The following is an 18,812-nucleotide window of genomic DNA, read 5'->3' on the forward strand; positions in this document are numbered from 1 at the left end:
AAACCTTCCTAGTGTCGGCTTTGTGTATTGCGCTTAGCAATATATTTTACTATTTACTGTTATATCGCTAAGCGTTTTTATGCTTTAAAGTTTAATTTTAATATAATCAAAATATTGCATACTGATACAGTAATAAAATGCTTCTTTTCGAAATTTATAATTTCTGTTAGTTACTCAGCGGGCAATTTCTTAAAACGCCGCAACGTACTTTCGAACCTTCTGGCAGTAATGTCTATGAGCGATCACTTAATATTTTAATGTTTAGGTCCTTTACAGCCTTAAGTACCTTGTTTTATATAAAAGTGTAATTTTTCTATACTTCTAAAAATTAAATATATTTAATGCAAGCGGTAAAATTCATCGTAATTTCAAACTCGAGAAAGTTATCTTAGTTAAAAGCATTAACAATGACCAACCGTTTAATTACAGATAGTTAAAATGTGAAAGTACGATGTCGTATAATTTGTATTTCCCACACTTAAAAACTTATTCATCTTTTTACAATCAATTGTGCGATGTCTTAATGATATTAAATACTTTCATTGTACAATTTGCATTATGAGAACCAATAGGCTATTCACGATCTTTGCAGCTGAAGTAGTTTAGAAATTAGTATAATAAGGCATACTTTGTAAGTGAGAGCAAGTTTTGTCTGACACGTTATCACGCATATGTATGTCGTCAATATGGAGCTACTAATTAATTATATTTGACAACATATATTGAACACGTTGCTAAAACTCGTGCACTGATCTTATTGATAGCCGTCTATAACAAGTACTAAATTACTTAACAATGTGTTTGGGTGGAATGTATGTGCATCTAGTATTTGGGCGTGGTCGTCGACACTTAGGAGTATCTAATCTTTCCCACACACATCAAACTTTGAAATCTCGGAAGAATTACTTTAATGATATGAGACTTTCGAAGTGGTTCCGAGTCTAGATAGTAATGTGCTCACTATCTAGACTTGGAACCAGATTAAAATCTCAAGTACTAACTAGCCCGCATCCGCTCACCATTATACCATCGATCAAATCATGAAATTAGTGTAAACAGTAGTGCAACAAGAAATATGGGTGTCAATAGTCGTTCAATTGCGGTATGTCACGTTTCTTGCAAAATTGTCGAAATGTCAACGGTGCGCAATTTATAGGATAGAAAGGTCGACGGTACATACTCATGTAATCAATCATAATAGCTAGGCTGACGTTAAGTTATTGAATGAAAATCTTTAATCATAAATAACAGAACCGTAGTGAAATACCTTACTTTTAAAATGAAAAATCTATCACTGACAATTTACATTCGTCTTACAGTCAATTGTCATCTGAAATTTCTATGTTACCCCCAAGAAATATAGCAAATATGTCAAAGGACATGACAGTTTTAAACATAGACGAAACTAGCGTATTTCGGTTGGTTTACATTTTTGTAAGCCAATAACGAACACGCAACAGGATTCGTCTTTCCACCTTTCGACCAATCAAACACACTTTTACACTATATTTTCCATCAATCATTTACTTCTCTGCTACGTCTAAACTTATAGCCCTAAATTTTTCGAGTGTAGTTTAAGAATTCTAGACACAGTATTAAAACTAGGTAAAAGCTCGGGCAAGAAAAGATTTATCGAGGTCGTCTAGTGGAGGCTGTCCATATGACGTAATACGGATGAGTTCATTCCGTAACGGATTGACTTCCTAGCTAATTTGTGGGTTCCTTACTTATGAACATTTTTTTATTTAATTGTAAGCGATAGATTTCAATTCAGCTATGTTTAATATCACGCTCCCAAAGTCAGCACAGCGCTTTAGAAATTGAGGGAACTATACCAAACATCCATACATCGCGGTTCTTAGTATTTTTTAAATATTTCCTAACAAAGTACGTAAATGCCTCCGTGGCATAGGTATAGTGCATACAATCTAGTATTATTTAATTTTATTAAAAAGGAACACTAAAGTAACTTGTTCATACACTTACAGAGAAAACACAACACTACCTATATCATAAATATGTACAAAATGTACATCAATGACAAGTGTACACAACATTTAAAAAACAATACAATTATCAAAGAGATAAAAAGAATACTAAAAAATTACAATAAACTAGATTCAGAAATACAACTATTAAATCAAATACTTATTTTGGAAATTTAATATTTTCTTTCAAAGTTAATAGGAATTTATTATTTTATGTGAAGCTCGGAATGACCTGCTTCCCTTTATTTTTTAGGGATATATGACACTATAGCCCGTCTGGAGGTTACGGCACGTTTGATTCTATCCTACTAGATTGTCTATTCTAAAGTCAGAGATTTTTTCCTCCGCAAAGCGTGTCATTAACCTTATCTCAGTAAATTTTCTAGTCAAACACTGGAGTGTACTTGTGCAACTGTTTCACTTTTGCTACCTTAACCTGTTCTGTATTGCTTTCCGGTTACATTATGTTTGTTCACGTATATCACATTTACATGTTAAATATGGAACAATCTTTGTAGACGTAATTTCCTTAAATAATTTCATGATGAACCTTCGTAGATTCTGTTTATTTTTTATTTAAACAGGCAAATGGGCGTAATACTTATTTGTTGTGCTTTATAGACAGAATTCAAATATCGAACACCAAGTTACAAGTTCAAATTGCACATAATTTCTACGTGCCTTGCATATAATTTTATAAATTGTACGACAGTGCATTACGTAAATTACAAAAGCAATTAAAAATGGCTGCAGATTGTTCAACTTTCTATCGTCATGGGAAACACGAATGCAGACACGTCTAGATGACTTTCTCGAGTCATATCCAGTCTGGTATACCATTAAAAATTGTGTTTCATTGTTTCTTACTTTCTAAGTACCTTTTCAGGGCTAGGAGAAAAATATGAGTTGATCTCAAAAATCACCGATGCGATTTTGCTTTAAACAATGTAAATATGATTATGTATTCTTACTACATTTGTAAAACACTAAATGTTTTACTGTGTATATCCTCCTAATTATTATTTGCGCATACATTAATGGTAATGTTAATAACAATCGTTGTATGAAACAACAGGATTCGTAACCTAACCTTATTCAAATGGTCATTAGAACCGGTTAAGTTTTGACCGTGTGTTGTTTTACGATTTACTTTGAAAGAAATGTGGTCGAAAACCTGTTATACAAGTTTTAATATTATAAAAAATATATGATGTGCGCGAATTTATAAAAAAGCTTTGTAATGTATTTGCTGGTCTGTTTACCACTGGACTTGTATTATAGGCACTCTCACAAAGGAGGTCATAACCTGCAGCATGTAAAGCCGTAAAATGCAATTCTGAAGATTATTTGCCTCTTATTTTTAAATATGGCTCGCAGAAGCACTGGGAAGACATCGCTTATAATCTATAAGGCCGCACGTTTCACACAGCCAGAGTTGTTGGAAAATTTTAAGTATTTGTTTACTCGTGTGAAAATGTGTGAGTTAAAGAATAACACTAAATTTACACTTATCAGTGCAATATAGGACCATTTTTTAGATTGTGTATTGCAAACACATTTGTCAACATAAACATCTGTGTAACGACATATGTGTATACGAAATTTGTTCACCCTCTAATTCCTTAGCAAGTAATTTAGCGTGACATTCATTCTTCGAAGTTTGAATTATTTACGCCACATTCCTTATAGTACAGTTAGTTTGTACTTTGTGATGAAATTGCAAAGAATTGTTCGTAATATAAAGAATTTATGAAACCCATGAAGTGCGTTCGTTAGCCTACGATTATAGTGCGTTGACTTACACTCGGACGTACGTTTCTCGTTTCCGTCTTCCTGATACAATTATTTTAATAATGTATTTGTGTAAGTAAGATTATTGATTGCATCAGTGGTTCAATCATAAGCAACTTTAAATAGAGAACAATGGAAATATTTTTTTGCTGTAGAATAATATAGGACCCACGTGATATGTTCGGCTTTCCGTTTAGTTCCATTTATAGCCACAGAGGGCTGCACTATACGTATATCTCTATCCATTTGTTTCTATTTACTAATTGTTACCTATGCAAATGTTTGGCTTATCGTCGAAATAAAGTCGTTGCTATAACTTCGTACTATTTAGATATTGTCGATACTGAATACGGGATTTTTTCTTCAGTACATCGTAAATTCTTTATAATTTTTAATTCCTGACTGTTTTACATTAGCATGTTTCATAATCACATCATTGCATGATCTATTATTACACATATTGCCGAGTAATTCATGCAAAAATGTATCAAACAATTTTTCTAACAATTCCTTCCTTTGATATAATGTCACTTATGTTACCTTTTTTTGTAATAGTATACTATGTTTTGCGAACTCGGAGCCAAATTTAACTAATGTTTTTGTCGGAGGTTATAAATGTTGCGTGGTTTAAGGTATCAAGTTTGACCGAGTTTACCTGACTTAGCGATCTTGGAGCACGTAGGTATATTGCACAATATTTGGCCAATACAGGCTCTAGGTTTAACCGGAATAAGATAACATTTTTATTGATCAATCACTCCCACCTTGTATTAAAACGTATTGCGATAGATTTAATACTTTGGAATTCTTTTTAGGGGCTTTAGCACAAATGTAGTATACTTTTATTCGTAAAAATCAAATATGTCTCGTTCTTTTAACCAATCTTCCGTCTCTTTTTGTTAAATTGTTGTTGCGCTGTTGAAAAGAGACCGAAGAGTGATTTAGTAAAAACAATAAAATTGCACGGATGTTTTTCTATAAATAAGGAGAATTGTATATGTTTCACAATATTTAATATTATACATTGAAATTATTGCAACAAATCTACGGATGAACGATGAAATTTGAGATTTCCCAATAAATATACGGATCTAGCGGCCCTGGGATAATACAATCGTTTCGGATTAAAACACATACTTAGTACGCGAAAGTAAATACCTAAATAAAATAAACGCTCAAATGTGTAAACATTACAGTATGAATTAAGCATTTTATTACAAATAAAGAAGAAAATCTTTATTTATGAAATAATAGCCATACATGCTATGTGTGGTGCTGTCTCTTTTCTAATACTTTTTTTTAATATTACACATTGTCTCTGGTATTCAACGTGTTTGTTCAGTTTCGTATGAACGAGCAAATGCAGCTGTGCAGAACTGCGTAACAGTGATCTGTGCGTGAATTGCGCTCATTATTTTATCACCTCACTATTTAAATTATACGCATAGCATGGGTCGTGTTTTAGGATAATAATAATAAAACAATTCAGTGGCGCTACAACACTATATTGGCCTCAGATTGTATCCAATTATTTTAATAGACAAGTCGGTTATTATTCTTTTGTCTTTTGATTTTTGGGAATATGACATGCAGTCTATGACTCCCACGATGTTTGCCTTTACCGTAGGAGCAAGTTTCGCACATACCAAGGAAACTTTATTAGTGCCCAGGCGCGATTTTAACACGACTTAGGGATAAGAGTCGTCGAATAAACAACTATGCCAACACATATATTTAAGATATATCTCTTAGAGTCTGTTTCACTATGTCCGGATTAGTTCCAAATAATTTATGTGTTGCATATCTATTTGGTGCTTTATCCATACATTGTGAAACGAGACTCTTAAAGTTACAGATAATGAAAATTAATATTACAATGTAGATAACGTAAAATATAAGAAATTAAGAATAGGAAAAAATCATATAGTCATTGTTATTAATGTCAAAAGTGATTATGTATCTGTCAATAAGTTGACATATTTTAGGTTTAACGCAATGAGCAACGCCGTAAGGGACTGAACTAGCACAAATGAATTGAGATTTGTATGAGATTAATTACAAAATATTTCACAACATGTTGTTACATTCTACATCGCAGAAGACATTTGTGGAGCAGTAACAATTAAAATGTCGTTAAGTTTACAAACACAGTGAATGTATAATACTTGTCTACCGTTAAGGAAATACAACATTCGCATAAGAGAATACGTAAGAGAAAATTTAATTTTGTTTGTAATAAAACACCTTTTTAGTCGTAAACTCTAAATATTCTAAAACAAATACGTCACAAGGAATCATAGTGGCTTTATGGCTGTATGGACTAAAGTCCTTTGCCTTTCCCATTAGGGATAAATTTAAGAAAAAAAAAACATAGTGGCTTTATTTTTGTAAATTTACAATAACCTGCCTATTCCTAAAATATTCACGTACTACCATGATTTTGTCGTCAATAATCACAAAAATGATAGTGGACACATCGTACAACAAGTGTAGTCTATAGTTCTACAATTTATGGGTCACGGCCTCAATGATTGATTGAATATCACATTAGCGAGAGTTGAAACTGTGAGACTTACAAAACAATGACTAGTTACTAGTTAGTAATCTGCGTAATCCATTGACAAACAATAAGGATTGATGTAGATGGCGCTAAAGTAAACTAACGTAGAACGTTAGCTCATGGTCAATTGTCACAGCGGTTGCTTTTCTTTAGGGAAACCAATTTTTAAAATTAGAACTTTTAATTATCTTTTTAAATATGCAAAAGACTAAGTAGGTTGATTGGCAACACCAATTCGACTTGTCTTTCTTCCTTTGGTCCTTAGGAAAAGGGCGTACCTATTATTAAATGCCGGCAACGCACTCTCGAGCCCTCGAGAGTGTCCAAAGCACTTAATATTCTGATATTAAGCGCTTCTTCCTGCTTTTTATAAAAAAAACTAGTCGCGTGTAAAATAATACATTTATAAGGAATATAGTATCAAATTACTGTAATTAAATACGAAAGATTGTCCTGAATACACGATGAATTCGGATTTAAACAACCCGTTTGCAGCTATTGATATTTGAACGTGGGTCATGTTGCACAATACTGACACCTGCGGTTAACCATACACAACAATAGTTTTTTAGTGTAACACAGTTTGGACTTTTCTGTATCTGTATTTGAAATTCCACAAAACTAGACAAGACCTTGTTGACTATTTACATTTTTATATTCTCAACGTAGGAAGTATTTTAAATACAATATTAAGCTAACAGGTTTGAGCAAGGTCGGAGTTTTACTGGTTAATTGATAACTTATTACTTTTTCCCTTTGACTTTAATGTGTAAGACGTATATAGATAGCACTGTTTCTCAATCAATAGACGCAATAATAACACAAAGTTATTGCGCCAAAACCACTGAAAGCATTGCATTGAAATACAACTTTTTGGATTTACTTGTAATCGGAAAGATGAGACTATTAGTTGACTTAACTATATATAGCCTTCATGTGCATATAGTTAGTAAGCGTCCACTCAAGATAAGAGTGTTTAATTTTCAAAGGCGGGCAACGCACTCGCGAGCCCTCTGGCATTGCAGGTCCATATTACTTAACATTAGATATTAGATAAGTCTCCTGCCAACTTGTTACCTGTTTTTAAAAAAAGTTTTGCTTCAGAGAGAGAGGTATTAAATCTAATAATGATTTGATAAAGAAGCCTTTAACTTAAGAGATAACGATAAAAAGTTTTCGGTATCGGAATTTTTCAAATTTGGCCATGATAACCTCCAAGACACTATTACCTCCCTATATAGTATCAATAGCAAAATGTATACAAGATATTGTAAAGTAATTCTATCCATCGATACTTGTTTGTTGCACAACCGTGTGTATTTAGTGTTGTAATTATTGACCATGACATAGTTCTGTCTAACTTAAAACAGTGCCTATTGTGTGCGAATCTGTTTTTCTTATAGTGTAACCCAAAGTTCACTTATACGTCATAACGCGTTTAAGAACGAATCACGGTTTACCAATCTGAAATGTATCTATTCTATTTTCAAAAGTGTTAATAAAATTCTAAGTGCCTGTTTCACAATGTATGGATAAAGTGCCAAATAGCTATGCAACACATAAATTATTCGAAAGATAAAAGTTCCAAATGAGATACTTCGAATTTCATGACATATAGCGCTATCTGACAGTCGTGAAACGCAAAAATACTATTTATCATACCAATAAGTAACAAATAGCTTATTTGGAACTTATCCGGACATTGTGAAACAGGGCTTAAATGTATTAAAATATTCTCGAATCCTGGTGTATAATACATTGATGAAACTGTCATCTAACATTGATCTTTGCACCCCATGACCTACGCAATTAATCTCGTTTGTCAGCAATCTTACTGTAGATATTACAGATAATATTTTTTTTTTGGAATTGACATAAAATAATCATTCAGCGTTTGTTAGCTTATAAACATTTGTAGCATAGCACACACTTAAATATATTACATTATTATTTAATTATAAAACACCTACCGAGAGACCTTGTATCTTTGTTTCAATCAAAATTAATATTTTCAGTTGTACGCAAAAACATTCGGAAAAACGATTTCAAGGAGGCTTAGAAGGAAGAAGTGTATTTCTAATATAAAAACTTATTTTCTTGTTTAAGTTTTGCGTGCACTAATGTTGGCCTTAATGGAATTGTGTATTGTGTCAAGAATTAATCGCTTCGTTATTTAATTTATCCTTCACAAGTTCACTAGATTGTTCGTGCACAATAATTAATTGAAACTGGTTTTAAACTTATATGTTTTCATATGTTAAGCTCCTAAGGACAGTATCAACGTGTTTACAAATGTAAAAGGCGTATTCTAGATGGACGTTCTAAATATTGCGTAACCTTTTTTATCTTAAATATTTGAACAGCTATATTATATGTCGTTTAATATTCATTAATATACATGCCCCAAGCCTTCGTTATTTAATGTACAAACCGGTTGAAAAACCTTTAGTCTGATGCCAGCCGGCGGGGCTGATGCTAATACATAATAAAATTATATTATTAGTGTGGTGCATAAAAACTTTAAAATGAGTTTAGAAGGTGTAAGCGAAAGTGACAATTATAGAAGTGAACCGGAAGTGAGTTGCTGGAATTGTTTTTCGTCTGAAGGTGGTGACAACGAGGACAGTGTTCAACCGATCCCTTTGCCAAAGATTAGAGAAGAGCAAAGGGAAAAATTAAAGTTATACTCTTTTTTGGCAGCTGAAATAAGTAGACCAAAGGTTGTATCATTGAAGCAAAAAGTTAGTGATCATTATGGTGTAACCAAAAAAATTGACGAAAAAATTGGCAAAAAAGCTGACCCTGTAAAATATAAACATGCAGCAGAAAAACATTTCGAAAAGGATAAAAACTCAAAATCTTTTGAAACAAAAAGTAAACAACCCGAAGCTAAAGTAAAAAGTAGTCTTATAAGAAGTATGGATTCACAAGAAATAATAAGAAAAAAATTAGCTTTACAGAAACAAAAGGCTATTGAGTCCCATTCTTCTGCGGCAGCTAAGGTGAGTCTTGCTATGGCAAGAAACAAACTCAATCAGTCTCGAAGCGAAAAGAATTTGCAACCTGTGAAACCAATTAAACGTAAAATTATCGCTCAAGTTGATAGAACGCCTAGTTCCTCATCTACAGAAGATGTAACAAAGTATAGATCATCCCAATCATTCGATTCTTCGGGAGCATCTGCCAATATTAAATCTTCTATAGAAAATAAATACCCTGATGATGAAACTATGAGTAATACATCTTTATTATCGTTAAGTAGAAGTCAATCTCCTGCATCCCTGAAACACATATTAGACACTTCTAAAGACTCCAGAATGGATGATAGCAGTTTCAGCACAGGTAAAGATAAAGAATCTGACGAAGTCAAAATCTTACATAAAGTTCAGATCGAGACATCTACTCCGAAGGAGAATACACCTTCTGATTTTGAGCGAGAAAAAGTAATAAAGTCTTCAATTATTGAAAGCAGTCTTAGTAATGATAACGAAGAATTAGCGTTAAAAGAAAAAGCAGATAATACAAGTTCCAATGGATCTGAATCAGGATATGCTGGGTCTGTAGCTACAGTTCAAGATGTAGCAGAAAACGAAGAAAATAACATTGAAAAACTGACAGAAGATCTTCGAAAGTTAAGCATTCGCGAACAATTTAAAACATCCCTTCCGGCTCTGAATAAAGTAGAAAAGAAAATATTGAAAATGCCATCGTCTTCAGTTGGAGGAGACATGAATCTTGTCCATAAAAAATCACCTAAATCAATAAGATGGAGTACAGCGACGTTGCCAGCTCGGGCTTACAGTGTAGAAGGTAACTACTAATATTCTTTTAATCTTTTTTTCACTTAATTTGGTTATGATATCAATTTAAAAAAAATGGTAACTAAATCCTTGTCCTTATTTAATAATACTCAGTAATGTCCTGCTGTGGTCGGGCGCATCGTGTTAATTAAAGTAATTGCTCAGGACATACCTCGATAGCCTGGTTTACTAGTGGCTGACTAGTCATATGTTAATATTGGTAGCATTGTGCACTGGACTCTGTACGCAACAGGAAATGTTCAACGCACGGGAAATGTGATAACTTGTAAAATATACTAAAAATAAATGTTATATCGTTTTGGACGCGTGTCGCAGTAGAATTTTAACAATGGCTTTAATAGGTTCGCCACCCCCGGGTTACACTTCAATACGAAGAACTATACCGAATTCAAATGTCTCGATAAATCATTACGAACCAGTGAATATTTACAATATTAGTACAAGTGAATATATAGAACCAAATAAAAAAACATATTTTCAAAAGTGTTTTGAGTGCTGTTTTCCGTGCTGTGCACCTAGTTATGAAGTGTATGAGACTCCTTTAGATGATCCGAATTCGTCTTTAGTCGGCCATGTGAAAAAAAGTTATTCTCTTAAAAGGAACATAAGCAATACCTCACCTCAGCCAAGCATAAAAATAACAAAAATTAACGATGGTGAAACGATATCTTTGAAATCAACTACAAAATTATTATTGGCATCAGAACAAAACGCTAGTCAGCCCTACAAAGAAAAACAAATTCCTGAACTCAGTGTTTCAGAATCTCGAAATGATTCTGGAAATAACAGCAATTGCAGTACCCTTCGCACTGGTGAGAAAGCTTCATTCATTCGCGAAATTCTGGCGTATCGTGATTCGTTTTTAAAATCATTGGAGTGGTGTGACAATTCCCTTACGAGGAGCAAAAAGTGTCGATATATAAAACGCGATGAGTGGGTTGAATTGCAGCCGGGTGGTACCAAGAAATCTGTTTTCATTTCACAGTGCACGCATGCACATTACTTAGAACTATATATTTAACAATACAACAGCTCCACGTCTATTTGTTTAGCAATGTTTTATTTGCCTTTTTACAAAGCACCTTCACACAATTATTCTTGATTCAAACATTTTTTTTCTAACATCACCGCATATATTACACAAAGATAAATAAATTAAACGTAAATAACTATGAATACATTTAAATATATTGCATATTTATACATACTAAACAAAGGATTGATTGCACGCCATACGATATTGTACTTAACCGATAAAACGAAATTATTTTATGCTAAGTCTTGATTTGCACGAACTTAACTTCTTATACAAACATTAACGCTGTTAATTGTTTCAGATGAAGTATACATGTCGGATAACCTGTCTCCTGGCCATGCAACCCTGCCAAGAAGATCCAGCTCGCCCTTGCCACATGATGCTGACAGAGACAGGTTTTCACTCAACAGGAGTGGGCTACAGGTATGCAAATATAAAAGCAGGTATCATAACCCTTTCTTAATTTGTCACCAAAAGGTAAATTCAAGATAAGCTTAAACGATCAGCAATGTACCCGCGAGCCAAGTATATACGTCTTGTCTTTAAATCAGACTTTAAATCAGATTTAAAGACAAGACGTGTCATTTTTGTGAGATATCTATTCTTCACTTCCAACTATATCCAACGATATAAATACAGCTAAATTCTTCTGATTGCATCAAATTAACTAAAATACTATTCATCCATCTTCTGTCAAATTGTGTTAGTGATGTGATAAAAAGACGTATTACACGGACGTAAATTAAATATAAGAGATCAATTGTTCATATATAAAAAAAACCTTATTCCTTAGTCTGTCGTTCACGCCATTCTACAATTTATGGTTAGGTTAAATAATGTCTTTGGCGTAGGGACTCTTGTTGCCTTATTGCGAATAACTGTAATCGTTAGGTATTGTTTTTGAAACCTCGCAGTGGCCATTGTATTGTATTAGGGGCAATGTCTTACGCCATGGCCTGCGAATAACTGGGTTTGCAAAATGTCGGTCTGATGCGTATCCGAACGGTCTGTGGCAAATTCACAGAAATCAGTTCGTAAATTTAAAATAGCTTTGTATCTATTACAAAACAATAATTGTCTTTGCTATTTATTACCTTAGATTATTTTACTGTATACGTTTATGTATTGCGTAATGATTATCTGTGGGAATATTTAAAAACCGCGTTTTTAATAACCTATTATATTTAAACAGAAATAATTGGACTTAAAATATTAATTGTTGTTTTAATTATTAATTAAAATTTAAGGTAATCTTTGTTTACACGGAACACTAATGATTAGCGCGGAGCTTAATACGACGTAAATTTAAATCCATGTCATTGAATCTAATTACACATTATTTTTACGTTAACAAGCGATCTGGTTTCTGGAACCCACAATACCCTGTGGCCCCTTATGTCAAAACGTATCTGAATTTGGGGTCATGATAAGTCTCGTTTCGGGATTAAACTTAACCGTAATATTTAAATTGATTTGGTTTTAACAGGTACATAGTCTTTGAATAATTTTATTATACTATAATAACTAGTATAAAAACAAACTTGATTTCCGCATAATTAGATACGACGTTAATGTTACGTAACATCGTTAAAGTTACTTTATATTCTTGTTATAGATTCATATAACTTTTAAAATAAATTAAATAAATCGGTCAATGTCAGTCTCCGCAGTCCCCAAAGTCTCGAGATGTGACCAGTGTTTAAATTTGTATTTGGAGGCAACCTGTATTATAATGTAATGTATATTACATTGTTTAACTGGGTTCAAAGAATAATCATTAATTACCTCTCTCTGTAACAGGTCAACCGATATTTATTATTTTTATTCGACTTCACACAAGTTCACTAATTAAAACGTGATGTAAAAATAACTTACCGTTTATTTTTTATGTATGGTAATATCTAATAATATCCTAACTTTGTTAAATTCAAAATGATTCTACGTCGTTGTATATTATGTTTGACAGTATAACCAGTGGTTTAATATAAAATGTTTTTTTAGTTTTTATTTATTTTTATTTTTAAATATCTAATAGTTGTCTTGAAAATTTGAAAAGCCTTAATTAATTAGGTAACGATTCGTTATTAGGACTAATAACGAATCGTTTCCTTTTCGTAATACGTTTAAAAATCGCATTATGCAGCAACATAAACATACAATGCATACAATTAAAAAAATAATGTTATAGCAATTGACAATAACTGGTATCAAATGACGGTCAGGTGATAAATAAAAACCAATGCGGTATAAGCCAGATACAATATTGAATTTAGTCATTACACTACGAGTGGGAGTTTGTTAGTTTATTTATATCTTTCGCTGATTGGATTTCTGATATCTCCGTTGCGTGGCTACTAATGGTATTTATTAATTACTTTACATAATACTTATTCTTTATTGAATTTCTCTTTGATTGAATGCAAAGCAAATGCACGCATCAAGGTAATCTGTGTCAATACCGACATTAAATACTATATTTTGATTTTTAAAACTTGTACAAAACTTTTTAACTAAGCACTAAGTCTCAAAAAAAATTTGTCTCTTGTGATACTTAACAAATGAATAAACGAAACATAACGTGATGTATTCAGGCTTTTTAAGAAGAAATTTTTTAATTATTAGCCATAATATACATACATACATACCATCGTAATATTATTGAATTTAAACCTTAAAAAATATACTTCCAGAATCGATCTGAATCCATGGCATCCGTCTACTCGGGTGCAGGGGAAGGTCTACGTGGAAGTGTGACTGTGAAAGGAGAAGTTCAGTTTTCACTTCTGTACAACTACAGATTAGGTGCTTTGGAGGTTGGAGTGAAGAGATGTCGTGATCTCGCCCCCATAGATGTCAAACGGAACCGGTCTGATCCTTATGTCAAGGTATGTTCAAAGTTTCAAAACATTAGTAATAAGAATACACTATTTATTCAAAAAAGGTCTAGTTTTGTTTTATGACTTAATTGGTCAAGCATTACTATACATTTATATTTTATTAAATTTTATTGGTGAAACAATACCTAATTCTGATCTGGTAATACAGTAGGATTGCCCTATGTAGCAATTATCATAGACAATAAAAAGATAAAGGGGCCATGATTACAATGTAAGATATTCCTGTCAGGACATATTTGTTGCATTAGTTTAATAAAAATATTTTCTATACATATAACTGTGTCACATATGTGGACCGCTGTTATTAACAGATTGTAATTGAAATTGTAGACTCAAACGAACTTGCTTCCATAAATAATTCATGATGTATACTTAATAAATTTTTTATTCATTACTTTTGTTATAATGTCGGGTAGTTATGTTGAATTCCCATTTTATTAAATGAATTAGGTCCCAAGTAATAATAATAATAGTTCATTCAGTTCTTATTGACATATATTACAAAAATAGATATAAATAAAATATCTACTATTCTGAGATAAAACTTTATCCACCCTATTTTATTTTGGGCCACCGTCATCAAAATTTTTCGATACCGTCGGCTTCGCTCTATTGGTAATTCCCAAGTAAATGTTCTTAATTTAATAGTCTTTCGTCAATATTTTATAATATAATTATTTATGATTAACATGTACAGTGTTTGGAGATACAATAGATATATATTTAGATTATATAAAATAACTCATAAATTTCATAGGCGATAAAACTAATCAAAGGATGCGTCATCGACCAACAACCTAAAAAAAACTTCTAAATAAGTTTTAGGATATTGATAGCCTTTATAATCTAAATATTCCTAAACAATTTCCAGGTGTACTTGTTGCCGGACAAGTCGAAAGCTGGCAAGAGGAAGACGAAGGTGAAGAAGAACACCCTGAACCCCGTGTTCGAGGAGACCCTCTCGTTCGCGCAACCGCTCGCCTCGCTGTCTTCGCGGACACTGTGGCTGAGTGTGTGGCATGCGGACATGTTCGGCCGGAACGACTTCCTTGGTGAGGTCTCTCTGCCGCTGGCCGACGTCGTGTTCGACGACCCCGCGCCTATGTGGTACCGCCTGCATGAGAGGGTGAGTTATGGACGGCAAAAGGGCCTCAACGCTTATCAGAACCCTACGTTAGACGATACTTCGGGCTATCAGCTATATTCTACAATTGATGATCGTCCAAAGTTCGCGTTATATTGTGCTAAAGAGCACAATCCAGATTATGCCCGCACATCGAGGATAAAAAACACTTTGCTTTTGAATAGCATTATTATAAAAATCCAAAAATAACAGCAGAAAATATTAAAAAAGCCGTTTAAAATGCTCAGCCATGAATGTCGTAATATATTTTTCTAAATAAAATTTACAAGTTTATCATACAATTACAAATTTTTAGCTCGTGCATTAATTAATTATAATTGAATTTCAGACCGAACAGTTTGATGAGCAGCAAGGCACCCGAGGTGACATCATAATAGGGTTGAAGTTTGAATTACAAGAGGCAAGTGCAAGGGGCAAGGGTACTCTTCATGTACTTGTAAAGGAAGCTAAGAATCTCGTAGCTACCAAACCCAGTGGACTGACAGATGTTTTTTGCAAAAGGTAACTTTTATTTGTAATAAGATTTTATGTTGACGAATTGATAATACTAGTGAAATGTTTAATTGGCATTCAGAAAAGTAGAAATCTAGAAATGATTTTTAAACCAAATTCCTCAGAAATTGATAATCCCTATTTAAACTGTTGACAGAATGATATCTTATCTTTATTCTTTTAGCCGCTTAAAAAACAGGATTCTTTGATGCTTACAAAAATACTTGTATGTAAATATTACAATTTTATCATAACCATTAGTATTAAGCATTATATTGACGATTCATTGAAGCATATTGTATTGTTGTGCCATTTTAATAAATATTTTAAAGACTAAGCTAAATACGAAGAAATTATTTCAATATTTTCTATTCAAGTCAATATGACAATGGAGATAATTTCGAAGAAAACGCATTTAAAACTCGACTATAAACAAAAGGCAATCTTTTACCGACAAACTCTTCAAAATTCAATTGTTCAACTTTTTAAGACACATGTATTTTCTTTTAAATGTGATTAAAACAAAATACTTTATAATAAACTAATTTTCATATTGACTTGCATTGATACACAAAATACATAAAGTAGGTCAGTATATTTGCTATTTATTCGTTTTAATAAGATCACTATTCTATAAGTATGCTTTTCACGAGTCATGTTTTCAATTAAATGTTTTAATTCTAAAGAAAATTTTACTTTCCATATACATATTATTTGGATTTCTGAGTGTACAAACTGGTTCAATATTAGTTTGGAGCCCATAAATGGCCGTATATTAGTAATATACCATATAAAGAGGAACACATCTATAGCCTTTAAAACAAAATAATAATTACGTACATATATTCAACTATAATTCGTACATATAAAGTATTAGTTTTGTAACGTTTTTTTTTACAGCTATCTGCTACCAGAGCGTGGACGACTCGCGAAACAAAAGACAGGCGTGGCGCGACGAACATTAAATCCACGGTGGGAACACACCTTTACTTACCGCGGCCTTACTCTACAGGATGTGGCCTCCCGGGCCCTGGAACTCAGTTTGTGGGACCGAGACCGGCTGGCCTCAAATGATTTCATGGGTGCTGTTAGGCTCTCACTAGGAACAGGTTATTAAAAACTTTTTTTCACTTTAGTGTGCTAGCAAGTTTAATTAAATAAAGCTATTATACATATTAGATTAGAAAGAGTTAACATATGTGCATATCTTAACAGTATGGAAATCCCAATACTCTTATAATTCGATCAAATGCATTTAAATACTATTATATATAAAATGTTTCTCTAATAAAAGAAAAAATACTTTAGTTATAATCTATATGTTTTAAATTATGGATATTCTGATATCTTATGTTATTCCATTTATAGTATAACACACAGTCCAGAACCTAAAAATACGATGAAACGACTGGCTGGACACACACACATTTTATTCACTATCATATGAACCCACACACACACACACTTACTACTTTACACTAAGGCGTGTTGAAAACAGTTATAAATAAATAATATTAAATAATTAATAAGTAATTTATTGGTAACCTGGCACAGGTATATTTTTTACTTAAAAGGGTTCCCAATTATATACACATTATAATGAATTGTTGTCAAATGAATAACGCATATTCATTTTTTATTAAATCAAAATATTCACTAAAAGTGGATATTTTAATCATTGTAAGCTAAGGTTATGTTTCCAGCCTGATATACAGAAACTGACGTCGTGATTGTCACTATGTAGTAACCAATATGATAAGTCACAAAGTCAATTATAATGTCATATATAATCAATCTCCTTCGTGCATTCTCCATCTACACGACACTGGCGAAGTACCTTGTGCCCAGTTGGCACAAATTAAAGCCATTAAAAAAAATGTCATACCACGGTTTTCACAGATTCATTAACCTTTATAAAAACAAATTAAATTTTTCGTTTTTTTATAGAAGGCTGGCAGTTTATAATGATTTGTGGGTTTGAAAGGTGAAGAGGAATGAATATTAAAATAAATTTCTTTACAGGAACCTACATGGGGGCAAGTGTTAACTGGATGGATAGTGTCGGTAAAGAAGTCAGTTTGTGGCAGACCATGATGCAGCGTCCTAACTTCTGGGTCGAAGGATGCCTCCCTCTAAGACCACAGCTTAACAACAATAACTAATCATTTATAATGGAAATTGCCCCAATTGTCTATTTATAATACTGTAAACCAACGAATTCTAGGACCAAGTTATACTTAATAATCTTTCGGAGCAATAAAGTGCCAATTAACAATTTCTAATGCAAATTTCATTACATTCCGGTATTGCGATGTTTAGTTTAAACGCCTGCTAGATTAAGTTATAATTTACGCATTTAAAATAAGACTTGTACAAATTTGAAACACGAAATCGTCGTGGCTATTGTGATTTAATTATTTTACTAAAGCCTAGATTTTATTGTAAGTTTGTGGACATTTTAGTGTTAAACTGTTTTATAACACGATAAGATTTATTTTAAGAAGGCAATTGTTTGTGCCTTTTATTTTATAAATACATCTATTTTTTAGAAAATAATGTAAAAGACGATTTAAATAAATATTTTTACTACAAAACACTGTCTATTAATTTTCATTCATCAACTTGATAACAACTCGAGCATAATTTGGTTTTCACATTTTCGCTCGCATTTTTATATAGTCGCTATCAATTGAAGGACTAAACAATTATTATTACATATTTAAAACTTTATAATTAATATTATCCCAATTAATATTATGAATGATTAAAATGGGGATTGATGAGATCTGTAAGAGAACCTCAAACACTGTCTATTAATTTTCATTCATCAACTTGATAACAACTCGAGCATAATTTGGTTTTCACATTTTCGCTCGCGTTTTTATATAGTCGCTTTCAATTGAGGGACTAAACAATTATTATTACATATTTAAAACTTTATAAATATTACCCCAATAAATATTATGAATGATTAAAATGGGGATTGATTAGATCTGTAAGAGAATCTCATAGTATTTTAAGGAAAAATCGCTTGAATTTTTTTTTGACATAAATATTTCCGTATGAAACTTGAAAATAGAATA

General features: G+C 32.4%; 1 protein-coding gene across 4 annotated transcripts in view; it reads left to right on the plus strand.

Moving 5' to 3' along the window:
• The window catches only part of LOC110998189, a 55,284-nt gene extending 36,986 nt beyond the window's left edge, over positions 1-18,298 (plus strand). For 2 of the 4 annotated variants that reach the window (XM_022266692.2, XM_022266693.2), the window contains exons 5-10: positions 11,498-11,619; positions 13,887-14,081; positions 14,965-15,219; positions 15,566-15,738; positions 16,630-16,838; positions 17,752-18,298. In XM_022266692.2, coding sequence (XP_022122384.2) covers positions 11,498-11,619; positions 13,887-14,081; positions 14,965-15,219; positions 15,566-15,738; positions 16,630-16,838; positions 17,752-17,891 — 1,094 coding nt within the window. In that variant the 3' untranslated portion in view covers positions 17,892-18,298. The remainder of the gene's footprint in view (positions 1-11,497; positions 11,620-13,886; positions 14,082-14,964; positions 15,220-15,565; positions 15,739-16,629; positions 16,839-17,751) is intronic. The other 2 variants (XM_045634377.1, XM_022266694.2) reach the window with 2 other exon arrangements.
• Positions 18,299-18,812: the final 514 nt, after the last annotated feature.

This window comes from Pieris rapae, chromosome 2 (assembly GCF_905147795.1).
Source record: "Pieris rapae chromosome 2, ilPieRapa1.1, whole genome shotgun sequence".
Classification (NCBI taxonomy): domain Eukaryota; kingdom Metazoa; phylum Arthropoda; class Insecta; order Lepidoptera; family Pieridae; genus Pieris; species Pieris rapae.